The sequence below is a fragment of the Pituophis catenifer genome, unplaced genomic scaffold (genome assembly GCF_029215685.1).
Source record: "Pituophis catenifer annectens isolate HBS135680 unplaced genomic scaffold, rPitCat1.0.hap2 SCAF_1, whole genome shotgun sequence".
Classification (NCBI taxonomy): Eukaryota; Metazoa; Chordata; class Lepidosauria; order Squamata; family Colubridae; genus Pituophis; species Pituophis catenifer.
Genome location: NW_027256881.1, coordinates 222,280,067 through 222,297,967, shown reverse-complemented (window position 1 = coordinate 222,297,967; position 17,901 = coordinate 222,280,067). Strand labels below are relative to the sequence as shown.

The following is a 17,901-nucleotide window of genomic DNA, read 5'->3' as shown; positions in this document are numbered from 1 at the left end:
ATATTTATTATATGAAAATAATTTAATAAACACTAATTTAATTAACAGTTCTACAAATAGCAATGTTAACAACAAAACCAATAGATAGTCCCATTGATCTTTAGGGGGTCAATACCAAGCCCTTTGGAGAAGCCTGGGGCAATTCTAGATTTCAGAAGGACCTGTCTGTGGAATAAAATTTGGGGTGTCCTATGTTCTCTAGCAAATACAGGTGTTACAAAACCATGTTCTATTTTAGATTGATAGTTATTGCACAAAAATATCTGATGCCCTGGAATGAAAACCCAAATCCTTTTCTTTTAAAAGCAGGGTTTGAATTTGCTTGCCGCTCCTTCCCCCTGACTCCCCTTAATTGGAAGTTTCAGCATTCATTAAGATCAGTTGTGAAAAGATCAGTTTGTAGTCAGTCTTTAATTGGCTGGTAAAGTGAATGGCACATAGCTCTCTCATTGGAACTGATGGACCAACTCTTCTCGGGTGATAACAGAGGAATGATGGTAACGATCTCGGGAAGCAAAATCTGTATTCTCTTCAGTGAGTTGAGTGGTCTCCATGCCAACTGTTGCAAAGGTCGGTGTCACAACAAATCGCTCCTCCGGGGATGGCCTTCCCCTACAAAACAAAAGAACACAAAAACCTTCAGATGCCCCATTGTTTCCCAATACATCTGCAGCTGCACTCTGAACTATGTAAATAAAACAAAAAAAGAAGAATGCATTCCATGAAGCGCCCCAAAACTTCACTCCAGAAAGGAATGCCAGCTTTTTCCTTATGGCTCTCGCCTTTGGCTGGAATTCTTTCTTATGTTAACAGCAATTCTAAAAACATGCAAGTCAAAAACTTTTTCTTTTGCACACATATTTGCTTCTTCTCATTTATTGCCAAGTGCTTTAGCTGCTCTGATCCATGCAATTAGAAGATGGAGGTTTGTTCCTGTTACAATGTGCGCTTTATGGCAAAGGACCAACCTCTTAACATGATGCCTGCCGCTTCCAAACATTCCTTGTTAGCAGGCAACTGTCCTGAGAAAAAAGTGAGAGGGGGGAAATGCTCAGAAAACTTATTGCGTACAATTCCCACAATGACCTCCATCTAATACAAATCTTCTTTTGAATAGAAATGGTGAATTTACATGTTTAGACTTTCATATTTCTCTTTAATTTCAAAGTCTATATTGTTTTTAATTTGACTTCTTCACTCCTTAATAGTTTGATCTTTTGTTTAACTTCTTTTCTATTCTGTTAGAATACTTAAGTGTTTTGTTAATTCCCTATTAAACTAAACATTTTTTGGAAAAAAAACTTAGCATAATGTTTAGTTACATTCACACATGTCTGACAGTAAAACGGCACTTATTATATATCACTCGCTAGAGTGCAAAAAAAGCTGTAATTAGCCATGAAGGTCTACTTCAAAAGTTTAAAATGACATTCATTTACAAGAGGTCCTTAGACAATTTGTTTTAATAATATTGAACAAACACAGCTGCTGGAAAGCTTCTTTCGCTTGTCACATTCCCCAAGTAGTGTCATAGCAAGATAGATGTAGCAAGATAGTAATGTATTCCTGGGTGTTCCCAGATCACCAACCATGGTCACCCATGGTTCAGTCTTGAGTGAACAAAGCACTCCAGCTAAAGACTCAATGGGATGTCTGAAAACTAACTGTGGACACCAAATTAACCAGGATCTTTTTTACATTTTGCTTTGAGTTAACATTCAGTGGTAAGGTACTTCCATTTTGTTTTGTTTTTTAATGGAAATTTGTACACAAATGTTATAAGTAAGTAAGTAAGTAAGTAAGTAAATAAATAAATAAATAAATAAATAAATAAATAAATAAATAAATAAATATACTCTGATCTAATGCAAGCACATATGGGTGAACTTGGGGATGGGTAAGGTAGGCTAAGTTGTTTGTCATCAATGTCCTGGGTTCATATTCCAGCAATGATTGTCCAGGAAACATTTTCAGCTGCTCTATAGCTAAGAACTATATTTTTATAGCCACAATACAGTCTAATGAGTACCCAGATTGTTGGGGGCAATATGCTGACTCTGTAAACTGCTTAGAGAGGGCTGTAAAGCACTAAGAAGCAGTATATAAGTCTAAATTCTATTGCTATTATAATTTGGATGCTTACCTCCCACATAGATACAGATTCTGAAAGGGGAGATATCTAGATTTTTATTTACAGTATGTATTGGTTCAACTCCTTGTGACTCTTGGGTAATTAAGAAACTTCTTATTCATTCTTTGTAAACAATTATTGATTATAAATGCCTTAAAATATAGTTTCAGAACTTACATAAAAACACAAAATTACGATGATTAGAGGCACTAAAGAATAACGCTTTTAACATGTGAGGAGATAAGTGAATTGGCAGATGACTCCAAAATGTTTTTAATATCTCTATAAAGCTACTAGAAGAAATAATACAAAGCTCTGAGCCAAACTGTTATCCATATGCAGATGATCTCTCTGTCCTTTTATATTTACTTGCCTTGGGAAACCACACAACTTTCCTGTGATATAAAGTTTGTGCTGCATGAGAAGAAATAATGATGGAACTTTGTAACTGCTGAGAGTTGGCTTACATTGACCTACAAAATAAGTATGCAATTTAAGAGTTCTTCTGAATTCTAGGTTAATGGAGGGCTCTCAAGGGGTACCAGAAGTTTAGAGTGCCTTTTAACCTTGGTTCAGTTATCCTCTATTTCTATCATCCAGACCAGACTATTCTAGTGTGGCATTGTCTTTAAAGATGATTTGGAACTTCAACAGATATGGCAGTCGGTTTATTTGGTAGGATCACAGCAATCAGAACATGGGCACCTCTGTTGCACTACTGGTAGTCCTCAACATACAACCATTCCATTTATTGACCTTTCAAAGTTAGAACAGCACTGAAAAAAAGTGTGATTGTTTTTCACACTTACAAGTTCTGCAGCATCTCCATGGTCACGTGATAAAAATTTAGATGCTTGGCCACTGGCCTGTATTTAAGACAATTGCACTGTCCCGGGATGATATATCACCTTTTGTGGCCTTCTGACAAGCAAAGTCACTGGAGAAGCCAGATTGACTTAACAACTGTGTTACCAGTTTAACAACTGCAGTGATTCACTTAACAACGGTGGCAAGGAAGTTTTAAAATGGGCAAAATTCACTTAACAACTGACTTGCTTAGCTATGGAAATTTTTGGGCTCAATTGTGATAATAAGTCGAGGACTACCTGTAACGAGTATTGCCTTGCACTAGACTTCTCATCTCAATATAATGTTCAGCCCTTTAAACCAGGAGCCACAAGTAATTGGATTTTTTTAAGTTTACAAAATTTACAAAATTCACAGAGAAAACAAATGGAGATATGGAGATTCTCAATAGGAGCAAGCAAGGTGCTTCAGATAGGTCTTAGCATGTATTTAGTTAGTTCAGAAATGGCTTTCACTGTTAAATAAGGGCAGTAAGGCTTCACTTAATAGGTCCAGAAAGCTAGAGAAAAAATCACAGTGCTGAACTTCAGTGATATGGTCCAGGGACAGTCAAGGGGCTGTCGGTTTCCTATTCCTGCCTAAATCACATATGGCTGAGCTGTTGAGAAGACAGCTTTTGCTAATATTACTTCATTTCTCTTTTGACATTAACTGAAGCTGAAGCTCTTCTCCAATGCCAGACTGACTCTGAAGGCACTGCAAAGTGGCTCATGAAGGGATGATCTATGTTAGTTGCTGCTGACATAACGCCCAAGAGTTGAAGGCATTTTGAAGAAGTCTTATGATTTTTTGTTTTCTAATCCTTTTAAAGGATTTTTAGAGCTAGGTACAGTTAATATTCAGTGTTCAATATTTTAGTAGTGCTTAGTAATAGGGTTTTGTACCATACTCAATCACACATTTAACTTTGGCTTCTTATTTAGTAATGTTCCAAAATTTTTGTAGCTCAAACTTATTATTTCATAACTGAAAGTGAGTTCTGTAATGCACTAAATGGGGTATTTTTTACACAAGGGCTTTAAGCTACAGGGACTTTATTTTTCATTACATAATTTCATTACATGAAATTACATTTCATTTATTCATTCATTACATTTGTGGCTATTTAAAATCATGATGATCAGTGACCGATCCTAAATTCCATTAAACTCAACATCAATTGTTTCTCTGTTTTTCTTAGTCACCAACCTGCAGACATTAAGTAAAAGGAGTTTAATCCACTTGAAAAAGCTGAAATTAGCTGCCACACCTGTAGGAACAAGAAACAAATGCAGATGATTACAACTGGGCAAAATGTTAAAAGAATGGTGCTAGGCAAAACATGTTAGCACAAGGGAAGTGTCTCTCTTCAAAGTATTAAAGCAGCTGTATATTTTGGAGAATTTGGACACCTGTTTCATCCAAAGGGAATTTTCTGAGGGGAAGAGTTATAAAAGCTAAGAGTCCTTCTTTAAGCCTTAACAATTAAAGTTAGTTTGAGCAAGTTTAAACATGTAACCATAATAGAAATGTAGTTCTCCAATGTTCTTCTTAAACTAAATTTAATTAAGCAATACAGGCTCTAAATATTACCCATATTAGGAGACTTTCTAACTTTTTCTCCATGATGCAATGCTGTATTTCTAAAGTTGAGAAAAGCTTAACCTTTATTTTGAATTGCAATGTTGAACAGCTGGAATAAATGTTTAATATAATTCATTATACCTGCATTGAGAGCAGCAAAAAATAAATTAGTTGTTCCCAAATATTTTTTAAAAGCCTTTAAAGATTCTGCCATCAAATATTGTTTGCAAAGTGGCTGACGCTGAAAAATGGAAGCATTGTCAACACTTCTGTTCACACCACTGCGCTTGTAATTCAAGGACAAAATTAAGACTGATAGCTTTAGTTCGGCGATTCTTCAGGACTGGTGTCAGTTTTTATAAAAGACAGCCACTGAGGTTATAACTGGAAAAGTGAAAAAGATCCACAATCTTTTCAGGTCAAATATGATCGTCCAACCTGCTGTTATTATATTTTGAATTCATGGTACTTTTTCTAATCTTCAGTGCAGTAATTAATTTCCAGTAATATAAAAATATTCTAGAAATTCTCTTTACTTTCTATCTCAGGTTTTAACAATCACCTCATTTTTAAAAATAGATTATTGTCCTAAAACCAAGTTTACAATTAAGAGTAGGCAACTTCATTTTCACTTGCTCAAACTTTATTCCACATTCATTGAGTATTGTAGGCTTAATTTTTACCATCTTCAACAATTCAGAATAAAACAAATTTATAAGTGGAAGTAAAGACTTTAAAGCACTTAAATTTATCTAGCAAGTGAGAAGGTCAAAGAACATAAGGCAAACCCAGAAGAAGATAGAGAGGCAAGAGCCATAACATTGTACTCCCTTAGGAAGAAGATGAGGAGGGGGGGGAGAGAAAAATATATTTACCAGGTGGTAGTCCTGGACTCGCTTTGCCAATGTAGAAATACAAAATAATTGCTAGTCCCAAATTAACGAGAGTATAAATCCACTGAATAACGAACATAATGACTAATGAAACTATTGCCTGTAGGAAAGATGATATTTAGGATTAAGCTGTGATAAATTAAATTTTGCTGTTTTTGTTATTAGAATGATAGTTTCCGTGGGAAAAAAGGTAAGAACTTTACATTCAAAGGCAGATAAGATGTCTTAGCATCTTCTACTTCTTGCCTCATTATTGGTCAAGTTTTAAAGAATTTTTGGTGCAAGTAAACTAATTTAAAAATTATTTATGTGATTGAGTGAGTAAGCCTTGGGGACGTGAAATCTTTTAACATTAGAGGCTATATACCTTTCAGAACCAATTCCTGTGAATTTGAACTTGTTATTAGACTGTTTGAAAATCCAGAGTTGAGCCATATAGGAAAGGCAGTTTCAGCTCTCAAATTTAATCTGTTTTATTTAGTGGACAGGAATGTAAAGATATGAAGCCAACGATGTTGCAACAGATTAAGGGTGCATTTAATCCATCTGATTCCAGAACTGACCAGCAGATCAGTGGTGACATCCAATTTTTTTTACTACCGGTTCTGTGGGTATGGCTTGGTGGGTGTGGTGTGGCTTGGTGGGCATGGCTTGGTGGGCATGGCAAGGGAAGGATATTGCAAAATCTCCATTCCCACCCCACTCCAGGGAAGGATACTGCAAAATCTCTATTCCCACTCCACTCCAGGGGAAGGATATTGCAAAATCCCCATTCCCTCCCCACTCCTGGGGGAAGGATATTGTAAAATTTCCATTCCCACCCCATTCTGGGGCCAGCCAGAGGAGGTATTTGCCGGTTTTCCAAACTACTCAAAATTTCCACTATTGGTTCTCCAAACTGCTCAAAATTTCCACTACTGGTTCTCCAGAATCTGTCAGGACCTGCTGGATTTCACCCCTGCAGCAGATGCTTCTGGGAAACTTATTCAGCCAGTTATGAAGATATTAGCTGCCACTCCGAGCAATTGGTATTTAGATGCAGAATGTCTCTAGCTGAAATGTCCAGGTAGTTATTAAAAGTTAAATGCAATTGTACAGTAATCATTTTAAGTCTTAGCATTTTAAATGATAAGATATCTCAGGATTTTCTTTGAATTCAAAGAGCTGCAAAGTCCTATTCTATGTATAATGATTTGAATCTACTATGGGATGAATAGTAATATTTATAACTTCTTGCCTACTGTGTTACAAAGAGGATTGAAAATTAGAAGGTGACTTACACCAAAAAAGGAAATCCGATGATCACAAAGCTTGGAATAGAAAGAAACTGGTATTTTCTGAATTTCTAATTCTTGGCTTTGTTGCTTTAGATTTAAATCTGCAGAACAGGAGAGAAAAGAATTTACAATTTACAATTTTCAAAAAAAATTGTAAGATGGATACACTCAAAAGCATCATTTGTATACTTCTAAAACAAATCAAAATCCACTAGGGACTGGATAGTTACATGAATCAACAACAAAAAAATCCATTCTACTTGAAATTGGGCATAATTTTACCTTCAATTCCCCTTTCAGAAATTTAGAGTTGAAGAACTAAAACTCCTAGTTCCAACTCACCTAACTCTCTTATCTCTTTCAGAAAATCCTGCAGATTTGACTTTCTCCTTTTCTAATCAGAAAAGTCTATGTCACATATTCTGCTTTAAAAGAAACAGGTTCATGAAGATTTAGGCAAGTGGTTCTGCAGAGTAGTTCTATAGCTGGAAGCAAACATTTAGGCATTCCTGGTCAAATTGTATGTTCCTCAGTAAACAAAGTCAGATATAATATTCCACAATATGAAATTAAACATGACATCTTTCTGCATATTGAGATGCATATCACTTTGCAATCCTCCCTTTGGAAATATTTCCAAATGTTTCCTGTAGTCAGCTATGAGTCTCTCAGTTCTTCCTTTTAGAATTTATTTCCACTCTTCCTTGCAAAACTCTTCTAGCTCGATGTTTTGATTAGGAGATATTTCACTTAACATAATTACTGGGTGAAATTCTGCGTTCTGCAAGCAAACTTCTGCCAATGCAGTAGTTCATCTCTTTCTATCCCCCTTGATAATCAGCTTCAGACGGGGAAGGAAATTTGGAGCATATTTTGAAGGAATATAGGGGACTTCTACTAGCTCTACTAATAAAAAGCAATTCTAGCAATGGAAATACCCTAACTGGATTTCACTCAGAGAATGCTGCATGCCTTGGATTCTTTTTATACAATTCTATGCATGTTTCAGATATATAAAAATATATATACCCAGCTATGCAATATAATAAATTCCACTTTTAACTCAGAATTGTTTGGTGTCGAATACTACAGCCATTTGTTCTTACACATTTTGAATTAATGTTCCAAGTCTTAACATTTGGGATGTATTGCCACCCATGTAAAGATAAAAATAAATGCATCTCACATTGCCGTGTGGATGAGAGATGCATATGTACAGCACTGGAAAAGAGACAGTAAGCAATAAATTATCTCGTAGTGAATTAACTCTGGGCCACTTTTCCATTGGCAAATTAAATTAAAACAGTCTCTGTGCACAGTTGTAAAAAAAAAAAACAAAAAACCCACAGTTTGTCACAAGGGATAACAGCCTGAACACATATAAATGATCACTTCCCTTACTTAGAAAAGCAAATGAGCATTCTTCATTTTCAAATACACAATAATTTAATGCGCTCCAAATCTTCTTACCCTCCATCTGTGGACTGGAGGCTTTTCGCATTTCATCCAAATGTTGGTCTCCATCTTCTTCCTTCTGATTGTTTTTTCTAATAACAGATGGAGATGCATCACTTCCATCCCCGTCTTGGCAATTTGGCTGTGAAAAATGCTGCACATTTTTGACACTGGATCTTCGGGAATCATTGCAAGGCTCCTGAATATGAGCAATGTTGTTCTCAGGAGCCAAACAAAAGCTGTCTTCTAATGTTTGCTTGGCTGCCTTCTTTTGCTTTCTCTGCTTGATCACTTGAGCGGCATCCACATTATTTTCTTTTAGTTCAAGATCAGTCCCTGGATCTTGACTGACAGGCTTAAAAAGATGGTTCATATCTTTTGTGAATTCCAGCAAAGTTCCATCTGACCTGCACTGATCTCTTCCATTTGATCCATAACAAGTTGATTTGCTGAGCATTAAAGGTCGAGAGCAACTTAGCACAGCCCTGGCATCCTCTTGCCGCATCCTTTTGGAGTTCTGCTTAAGATTGTAGCTCATGGAGACTGAGAAATAGGAATAATCCACAGCAATATATGTAAGCATGAAGTTGATCGTAACTATTGGAGCAAGAACATTCACTTGGCCAATGAAAACAAAAGCCAAGGTAATGAGGCTTGTTAAGCAGATTGCAGCCACTGGAGTTTTGTTTGGTCCTTTCTGCATTAAGAACAAAGGGTTAATCACATAGGCAAAATAATCTGTCAAATATTTTTGGATAATGTTTAAATCATGTATAAATCTGCTTGACTGGGACATCCTCAGATGAATCCTCATCTAAGGAAGAACAACAAAATAAGTTTGCTGATTGACATCCTGAAGACCCATCTACCAAACAGAACAAACAGCCGCAGTGACTGTAGCTACCTTTGACTCTTTGGATCCAGATTACAACATTTATGACATTCCTGAATAGCCTGCAGTTTGTTTCAGGATAATTAGTACTGTTGGTCTTATAAGAAAATTAAGAGCTCCCTGTACAAAAGTCTTTGCAGATTTTTGAACAACATCAACAACAACCACCTCATCTTGTATCCACTGAACAGTGGTGAAATCCAATTTTTTTTACTACCAGTTCTGTGGGCGTGGCTTGGTGGGCATAGTGTGGCTTGGTGGGCGTGGCAGGGGAAGGATGCTGCAAAATCTCCATTCCCACCCCACTCCGGGGAAGGACATTGCAAAATCTCCATTCCCACCCCACTCTGGGGCCAGACAGAGGTGGTATTTGCCAGTTCTCCGAACTATTCAAAATGTCCGCTATCAGTTCTCCAGAACCTGTCAGAACCTGCTGGATTTCACCCCTGCCACTGAGCCATGAACGTAAATTCGGTAACAATTTTCTGCGCAAGTGACCTTTACGATTGCTTTGATCATAACTTTTTACTCTATCCTTTGAACTTCCTATTTTTACTTCATCAGAATATAATGAATTCTGAGTTGTTTCCCGAACATTTCTGCTGTGCCAAATCAATGGTGAATAGTTTGATAATTCAACTTTATTTGAATATTTATTCATATTGTTTGTTAATCCATCCATTCAATTCCTGTAGCCACCCATCTCAGTCAGTGGCTCAAAATTAATAGTCTGAAATTTATTGGGCACCTGAAATAGGGCAGGATTGTTAGAAAACTTAGTGTGAAAAGAAGATGAGAGAGGGGTGCTTGCAAGTCTAAGGGTCATTATTATATCTACCCTACTTCTGTTAATGGGAAACCATAGTTGCCATTTGCAGCATGAACTAAACTGAGTCACATTAAAAAGGTTTTTATGTAAGATATTACTAATGTTTATTGATAGCATACACTTTAAACAATGTCTTTAACTTATATTTGAAGACCAGAAGTTCTGGAGAGAAGACTGACTCTGCAAAGCAATGACGTTCAGTAAAAGACCCTGGGAAAATATTACACAAAGAGAACAGTGTATGGCATTACAGTAGCTTGTTTGTTTTAAAAATTAAACAGAGATATGTTGAATGGTATTAGCAGTGTGGAATGAAAGTCCATTCTAAATAAACTTCATGATTTGGAAGTGTTTTTCAATATAATATCACAGCCTTTCTTATTCAGAACGACCAAAGGCCTAAATAATGCTTATCAGACAGCTGCCTAGGGAAATCTATCATGGATGACAGAATATCTATACACGGAAAATAAACAGAAAATGCCTTCCTTGTTTACTAACCCCATGTCCAAGAAATGCAAGAAGAGGTATCACTTTCTCTTGAGCAATGCATTGAAGGATTCGGGGTGCTCCATAGAGACCTCCCATGCAAGATGCTAAGGATGAAATGTACAAACCAAGTAAGAATAAGAAGCCCACCAAGGATACCTAAGAAAAAGAAAGAGAGAGAGAGCAAAACATTTTTTTCTTGATTAATATTTGGAAGGCACATCTGATAAAAATCACTGTGACTTAATGGACTATTGATATAATACAATGATTAAGAACATGAATCAGATAATCTGGTGCCCAAATCTCATCAGCCATTAGTATATCAAATTGAACCATCAGTCCATCTAATTCAGGGATGGCTAACCTTTTCCGGACCGAGTGCCCAAAGCACATGCGTGCCCCCAAATGCCCAAAATGCAATGTGTGTGCCCCCCCTGTGCATGTGCCCTGCCCCCACACGTGGCCCCATGCATGTGCTCCACAACGCATGTGTCCCACCCCCTGCACATGTGCCCCCATGCATGTGCCCCACCCCATACATGGGCACGGCCCTGCACATGCACCCCACCCCACACATGTAGCCCTCTGCACCCCGCGAAAGCGTGGCAGAGACCCGAAGATCAGCTGTCCAGCGGGTGGCACACGCACATGCGCAGGGGAGCTGAACTGGGGCGACAGCTCGTGTGCCATCAGAGAAAGCGCTGTGTGCCACCTCTGCCATGCATGCCATAGATTCACCATCACGGATCTAGTTTAATACAGTATTGTCTACATTGATGATTGGTTGATTTCCTGGAGTTTTAGTCTGAATGCGTTCCCAGCCCTATCTGGAGATGATGAGTATTAAACTTGAGATAGTCTGAACAGGAAGCAAACCCCATACTCACTAGCATTGATGATGTTACCTAATTGAGTAATGAAACATCTGTAAGCAAACAACTGGGCTCAGACAACTTCAAGGACTCCACAGTTCAGCCTTGAGCTACATATATTATCTTCTATAGTCCAAATGCACAAACACCTTTCTTTAGTAGATTTCTCTCAGTCTTATTTCCCATCAGAAATAGGGGAGTGACAGCATGTTTTACATTGCTGGCACAAAGATTGTTATGATAATGCATGTACAAAACTTGAAGAACTGTGTTTTAAAAATGTCCTAATCAGCCACAAACCAGTGAGAAGCACTTTGCTGCAAGAAAAGATTGATATTCTGTCCCTAATTAACAGCACAAAAGAATATACTTTAATTTGCTTTGCCCAGAGTAAAGCAATCCAATGGGAAAAGCTTAATTTAGCAGCAATTTCAGAAGAAGCATGTACATCTTACAGAAAATGAAGGGAGTAACAGATATTTTATACCATTTACATACTAGAACAGAGTTGCAGTCCAGGAGAATGTATTTATGTAATTTCACATAGACTAAATTCAGATGATATACTTTAATTAAATAACATGTTTTTTTTTTCTATGACATGTTTCAAATGAGATCTTCCAGCAAATAATTTTGGACAGCAATCTAAAGAGGCAGTTATTTCGGGATCAGTGGGGCATGCAAATTGAATAATGGATTTTTGCCTTTACTTTCCTAATTAAAATCTACAAGATTTTACAGTCCTATACTTTTAGCTGGTTGTAAGTCATATTGAGTTCATTGGGTGTTAATGCTAAGTAAGTGCACAAGTTTGAAGTATTATCAAGATATTGTTTCCAACACTTGGAACCTTTGATTATAATCTCTCTAGGTAATTTGTGCATGTTAACAAATAAAGCCTAGTACGCTATTCCCTCTTTCTCCTCCTATTCTCTTTTATCAGATCATAACTGAAGGCTTCACCTTGGCATCCTATTCTGCATGATTAATTTTTCCTCCTAAACAGTAAAGCCACAAATCCTGATGCAAAGGAAAGTAGGTTATATGGAATAATGTTAGTTCAAAATAGCTAACTCCAATCATATTTGCCCTATTTTCCAGGGATGATAAATTTGCCTTCAGTCTCTAGCTACAAATTTGTACTGCAAATAATTACAACAACCATAATTAGGAATGCCAAACATTAACTGAAAATTGTGGGATATATTATAACACATCCTCTGAAGCTTTACTCAGAAGTAATTATCACTGTGCTCTAAAGGACTTTAGTTGGAAAGTATTATAGCTAAATTTTGTTTCTGGTTAGGACAGCATTCTGCAGCACAAGGAAGTAGTACTGGAACTCATTTAAGAGGTCAGGATTCATCAAGTCCCAGCAAACCAAGCCAACTTTTTTTTTTTAAATAAAAAGTGTGTTACTAACTCATACAAAGTGTTACTAACTCATACAAAGTACAGAGAAGATGTGGCAATTGGTAGGGAATATATGGAAAATAGTCAAATAAAAGTAATTTGAAAATGGCATTGTCGAGTAATAATAGTACTTTTTTGGTGCACTCAAAAATACTATGACAAGATCATGCTTTGTACATAATTAAAATGGCCTTATTCAAAGTGTCATGACATTCCACTCACACTTTCTGGGGAAAATGGCTTTTGCATCAAGACAGTCAAAAGTATATTTGCAGGTGCAACTCCTAACATATAGTGCTGACAAATTCTTCATTGTTGCAGTTTAATCACTTTTCTCCTTTTTGTTCCTTTTTTCTCTCTGGATCAGGCTGAAGGTAAACCCTGAAACTGAGTTGGTGTGGGTACTTATGTTGCCACTAGAGTTTTTCCCTGACCGATAAGTCCATCAAGGGATAGGTTCATGAAGAGGAGGGGTCCTTCTAGATTCATGGCTCCTGCTGGAACAGCAGGTAAAAACTTGGCCGGAGGACCCTATCACCAGCTCTTCTTGGTGCATCGGTTACAACCTACCTGGGACTCTATAGTAATTATTTTATCACTATCTGGTTGGACTACTGTACTATAATAAACTCTTCTTGGCTCTATCATTAAAGACAATTAGAAAACTACAGTTGGTCCAAAATGCAGCAAGCCACAAACTCCTGGCTATCACTGTTGGTAGCAAATAGCACTGCTTTTCTGCATTGGCTGCCAATTGGTTTTTCAAGTATAATTTAAAAAGCTAGTTTGGTTTGTTTTTCTCTCTACAGTATTGCTATCAGTACTTTCCTTGACCAATTTGATCAAGTAAATGGAAGCTACTACTGATCCCATATTTTGGAGATATCTAGAGAGCTAAAACAGGAGGTGCTGGTTTTCTATTCTGTAAAACAGTTTCCTCATTAAGATCAGACTTGCTTCCCCTTGATAATATTTCAGAAAACTTTAAAACCAAATTATTATGGACAGCCTTCTCCTGGTTTTGTTAAGCTATTTATATTCTCTTTTTTATGGTCTGTAATTTTTTTTTGGGGGGTGGGGTTGTTTCACTATTTATGATTGTATTGATTTTTATCTGATTTTATACTGCCTGTAAATCGCCAATTATAGTGGGGTAGAAATGGGATTAATAAAGAAATATAAATAAATAAATATCCAAATTGCATTTGAAAATAAAACTCTCCCTAAAAATAATGACATACATATCCTATCGATGTGTAGAAATTGAAATTCTCCTATGCATGGTGAAATCTAATTCTGCTGGAAGCAAATTGTAGTTTAATCCTCTTGTCACATTACAGCAGTTTCTTCTGTACAAAATGGAAATAAAACTCCTGTTTCTCATTTTGTTTCATGATGCATAAAGATGGATGCAAGAATTCCATTGAAAAGAAATTGTTAAACATTTGCTTTCCCCAAAAGAAAAGTGTAGGCCAACCTTCCATGTTGTCTGTATTCCTTCTGTCTATTTATTTAAAGTAACATCTATGCATATGTCTTATTATATTGGTTAAATACACATTCTGACAACAAGATTAGCTAACACACAGTATAATAGGTGCTGATTTCTCAACTGGGGCAGAGAACATAGTATTTCCATATAAAGCAAGAGAAATCCATCAAGAGAAGCTTCTGCCTATAAACTGAATGCAGGACTACCCAAACACACAATGTGATGTATTTCCTGGTTAGGTATGCAATTTATTGAGTCAGTCATTCTTTGTCAGCTTAATTTATTTTACAGAGTTCTTAAGACAAAAATGAAACAACTCCACTCTTGTTGTTCTGAAATACTGGCAAGAAAGGCAGCATTGCAACTCATGGCGATAGTTGAGGAGATAAATCTTCGAGTCAAAAGATTTTAAAATGCCTATCAGCCACAGGCAGATACCTGGAGCACAATCTGATATTCTCAAATGTATATTTGACAGTTTGGTAGGCTGTTATAAAGCCCGTGGACCACAGATTAATAACCTATGGTTTGAAATTAATTTTGTTATTGTCTGTATGAGAAAGAATGTTTCATATCAAGCAACCTGTCCCTCTGTGTTCCAGCTTAATGTCATAAAATCTGATTTAAGTGAAAAATAAGGTGCAAGGCTCAGTTGTTACAGTGGTAAGAAAATAAAAAGGCATTATATTATGCCTCATGTCATATACACATATGCCTATTAAGACAACCAAAAATACCTACCGTAAGTTTTTAAAAAGAAAAAGTAAAGAAATTTCATTTTGGGAAAGAACAAAGGTTCATTCTTAGGTGGTAAGAATAATATCTTTCCCATTGTATTATTCTGAGGAAGAGTTTTCAGTTAGAGTCTACTCTGGGTTACCTTACAAAACATAGCAATGTGTAGCTAACGGAGCAAAGTGGAAAAAGTGAGGCTGATAAGATGGTAGGAAGTAAGAGAAGATTATCACTGAATACCACAGTATCACAAAGCAGAAAATGCCCTAGAATGCACACAAGGCTGTCACTCAAGGTGCTTGCCAGCTATGTTGAACATGTGGAGGCAGAAATTAGTTTGGAGCATCTCTCCAAGTAATAAAGGCTTTTAAAGTACTTCCCACCTACCCAGTGGACTTTATAACAAGTCTTTTTGCTTAGCAGGCCTTGCTTTGGCAACCAAGGTCTTTTAGTTTCTGACTCTAAGTTTAGATAAAACACCAGAGAATTTCTGGAAGCTTGGCATTCTAACAAAATGGCAATCAGCAGACATATAGAGATAACCCCTATCTACATACTTTCTAAAAGATAATGTCAAGAAAGGAAACAAACATCCTCTCTAGCAACCAAGTCAGATATGCAGGAAGAAACACTAGCTAAACAATCAGAGAAAAAGTAACACCCTAATCAAGATATTACCAAGAAAGAACCACATCCAAAACCAAGTCTAGCAGGGCAAGCTACTATATACAAATAGCCTGCAAAATTCAATCTCCCATTTAACTAAAAAAAATTGTTGTAATATATAGAAGGAACAATGAGAATATAAGTGGCTGAAAGGATTGAGATTTACATTATGCTTAATGAGAACTTTTATAAAATGATGTACCATTGGTATATATCATCAGAGAAATTGTCTAGAATGTATAAAAACACTTCAAATTTATGTTGGAAATGTGAACAATATGAAGAGAAATTTTATCATGTTTGGTAGATATGGAAAAAGGCTAAAACATTCCAGATTCAACTACATACATTGATTCAGGGCTTTTTTTAAGATTAATATACAATTGAGACCAGAGGATTTTATTTGGGATTTAATGGACAAACATTTGAAAAAAAGTCATGGAACTTTGTTCTTATATATGATAAATGCAGCAAGATTATTGTATGCATAAAGAAAACTAAGAGTGAAAAACTAAGTGAAAAGAGACCAAAAGAGGGAAAATTTATTCACAAACTGTAGAATAAAATCATGATGATATACTCTAGACACAGAGTGAAATCCAGTGTTGTATGTATAAATCATGCTTCTGTAACTAGTTGTTTTTGTTTCCTTCTCTCTTTCTGGCTCTTTTACTCACAAAATATACCCTAGAGCAGGGGTGTCAAACTCACGTCATCACGGTGGCATCACATGACATATCAGGACTTTTTTCCTCTTCGCTAAACTGGGTGAGGCAGGGCCAGCACATGATGCATCTGGCTTAAGTGCCGTTAATTTGACACCACTGCCCTAGAGGTTCTCTCCTAACCATGGGAGCAAATTTGGAGCATGTTCATGGGGCTATAGGAGAGAGGCCTTACAGTTGATTCTGAGAAGCAATTTGGCCAATAGGTAAACATTATTGCTCTTCATCAAGAAACCAAATAATTTAATTAAGAATTAAAAGATTTGCCTTATGTATTCAAAGTTACCTTTTCTGCTATCATAAAATTATAGCGGAGTGAGTCTCGGGTACAAATAGCTCCCAGTAAAAAAACAAAAACAATGTATAAAAACCACCTGCAAAGAAATAAAAAAAAAATCACAGCTTTTTTTTTAAAAAAAAATAATGTCCTTAATAGCATACGCTAGTTCAGTAAGCAGTAGGTTTCCTTTGCTCTGAAAATATTTTAATCATTTAAGGTACATAGTATTTCTCATCCTTAGCTGCCTTAAGATGTGTGGACTTCAATTCCCAGAATTCACCAGGCAGCTGGGGCTGGCTGGGGAATTCTGGGAATTGAAGTCTACACATCTTAAAGTGGCCAAGGTTGAGAAACACCGCATGTTGTGGATGCAACTGACATAGATAGAAGTTTGAATGCAAATGCTAGAGGAACATGCTTTCAATCTCACTCTGCAAGAATGGAAACAGAGGGCCCAACTATGAAATAGAAGATCCAAAGTTCGAAATTCTACAGTGGTACTTCAGTACTTGACTACTTTACAACACGTCGAATTTGGTTCTCGATGCATTTTGATGTGAAAATATTGTCCCGGTACTCGTTCATTTGGTATTTGATATATTGCAAAAGGGGGACGACTGCAGAGAACAGACAGAAAGTTGCCTATGCTGGGAAGGTCGCTGCAAAAGAAAGTGGGGAGCAGACGCAGAGCGCGGACAGGAAATTGGCCATGCTGGGAAGGTTGCTGACATAGAAAAGGCACAGACAGGAAGTCCTTTCTGGCTGAAAGAAAGAGTCATGGGGTAAGTCACATGATTTTTTTGGCCATTGTCGTTTTTAGTATTCGTTGCTCCTCCCAGAACCAATTAATGATGAGTACTGAAGTACCACTATACAACATAGTTCCATAGAGGAAAAGGGCCCAATCTACCTTTTAATGGGCAGATGTAGGAATATCAATTGTTCCTCTACCATCCAAATCTAACTCCTAGAATAGATCCTCAATTTATCAATCTGGATCTATTTGCTTAGGACTAAGGATACAATGCTAAAACATTTCATAATTTTATGAATTAGGTTTATTATAGTTTTTTTCATGACTGTAACAAAAATGCCTAGGAACTAAATTGATTTTTGAAAACAACAATGTTCTTCAAAACAATTAAATCAATTAAATCAGAGTCAGAGAGCTAAGGAACCTATTTGTAGTTATATTTTATTCTGATTATTGTGAAAGAGGTAATTCATTGCCATCATGCATTTACCAGAAGCTGAATTGAACACCCTAAACTAAAACACAGGATATGCCCCCTCAAAGATGCAATATAAAAGTTGGAGTA

The 17,901-nt window shown here is 36.6% G+C and overlaps 1 protein-coding gene across 1 annotated transcript in view; it reads right to left on the bottom strand.

Moving 5' to 3' along the window:
• Positions 1–95: 95 nt before the first annotated feature.
• Positions 96–17,901, bottom strand: part of SLC12A8 (solute carrier family 12 member 8) — a 61,695-nt gene continuing 43,889 nt past the window's right edge. The window contains exons 7-13 of the mRNA XM_070949844.1: positions 16,589–16,676; positions 10,409–10,555; positions 8,202–8,883; positions 6,735–6,832; positions 5,437–5,554; positions 4,187–4,247; positions 96–612 (exon numbers count right to left, since the gene is read on the bottom strand). Of these exons, the coding sequence (XP_070805945.1) occupies positions 447–612; positions 4,187–4,247; positions 5,437–5,554; positions 6,735–6,832; positions 8,202–8,883; positions 10,409–10,555; positions 16,589–16,676 (1,360 nt within the window). The 3' untranslated portion in view covers positions 96–446. The remainder of the gene's footprint in view (positions 613–4,186; positions 4,248–5,436; positions 5,555–6,734; positions 6,833–8,201; positions 8,884–10,408; positions 10,556–16,588; positions 16,677–17,901) is intronic.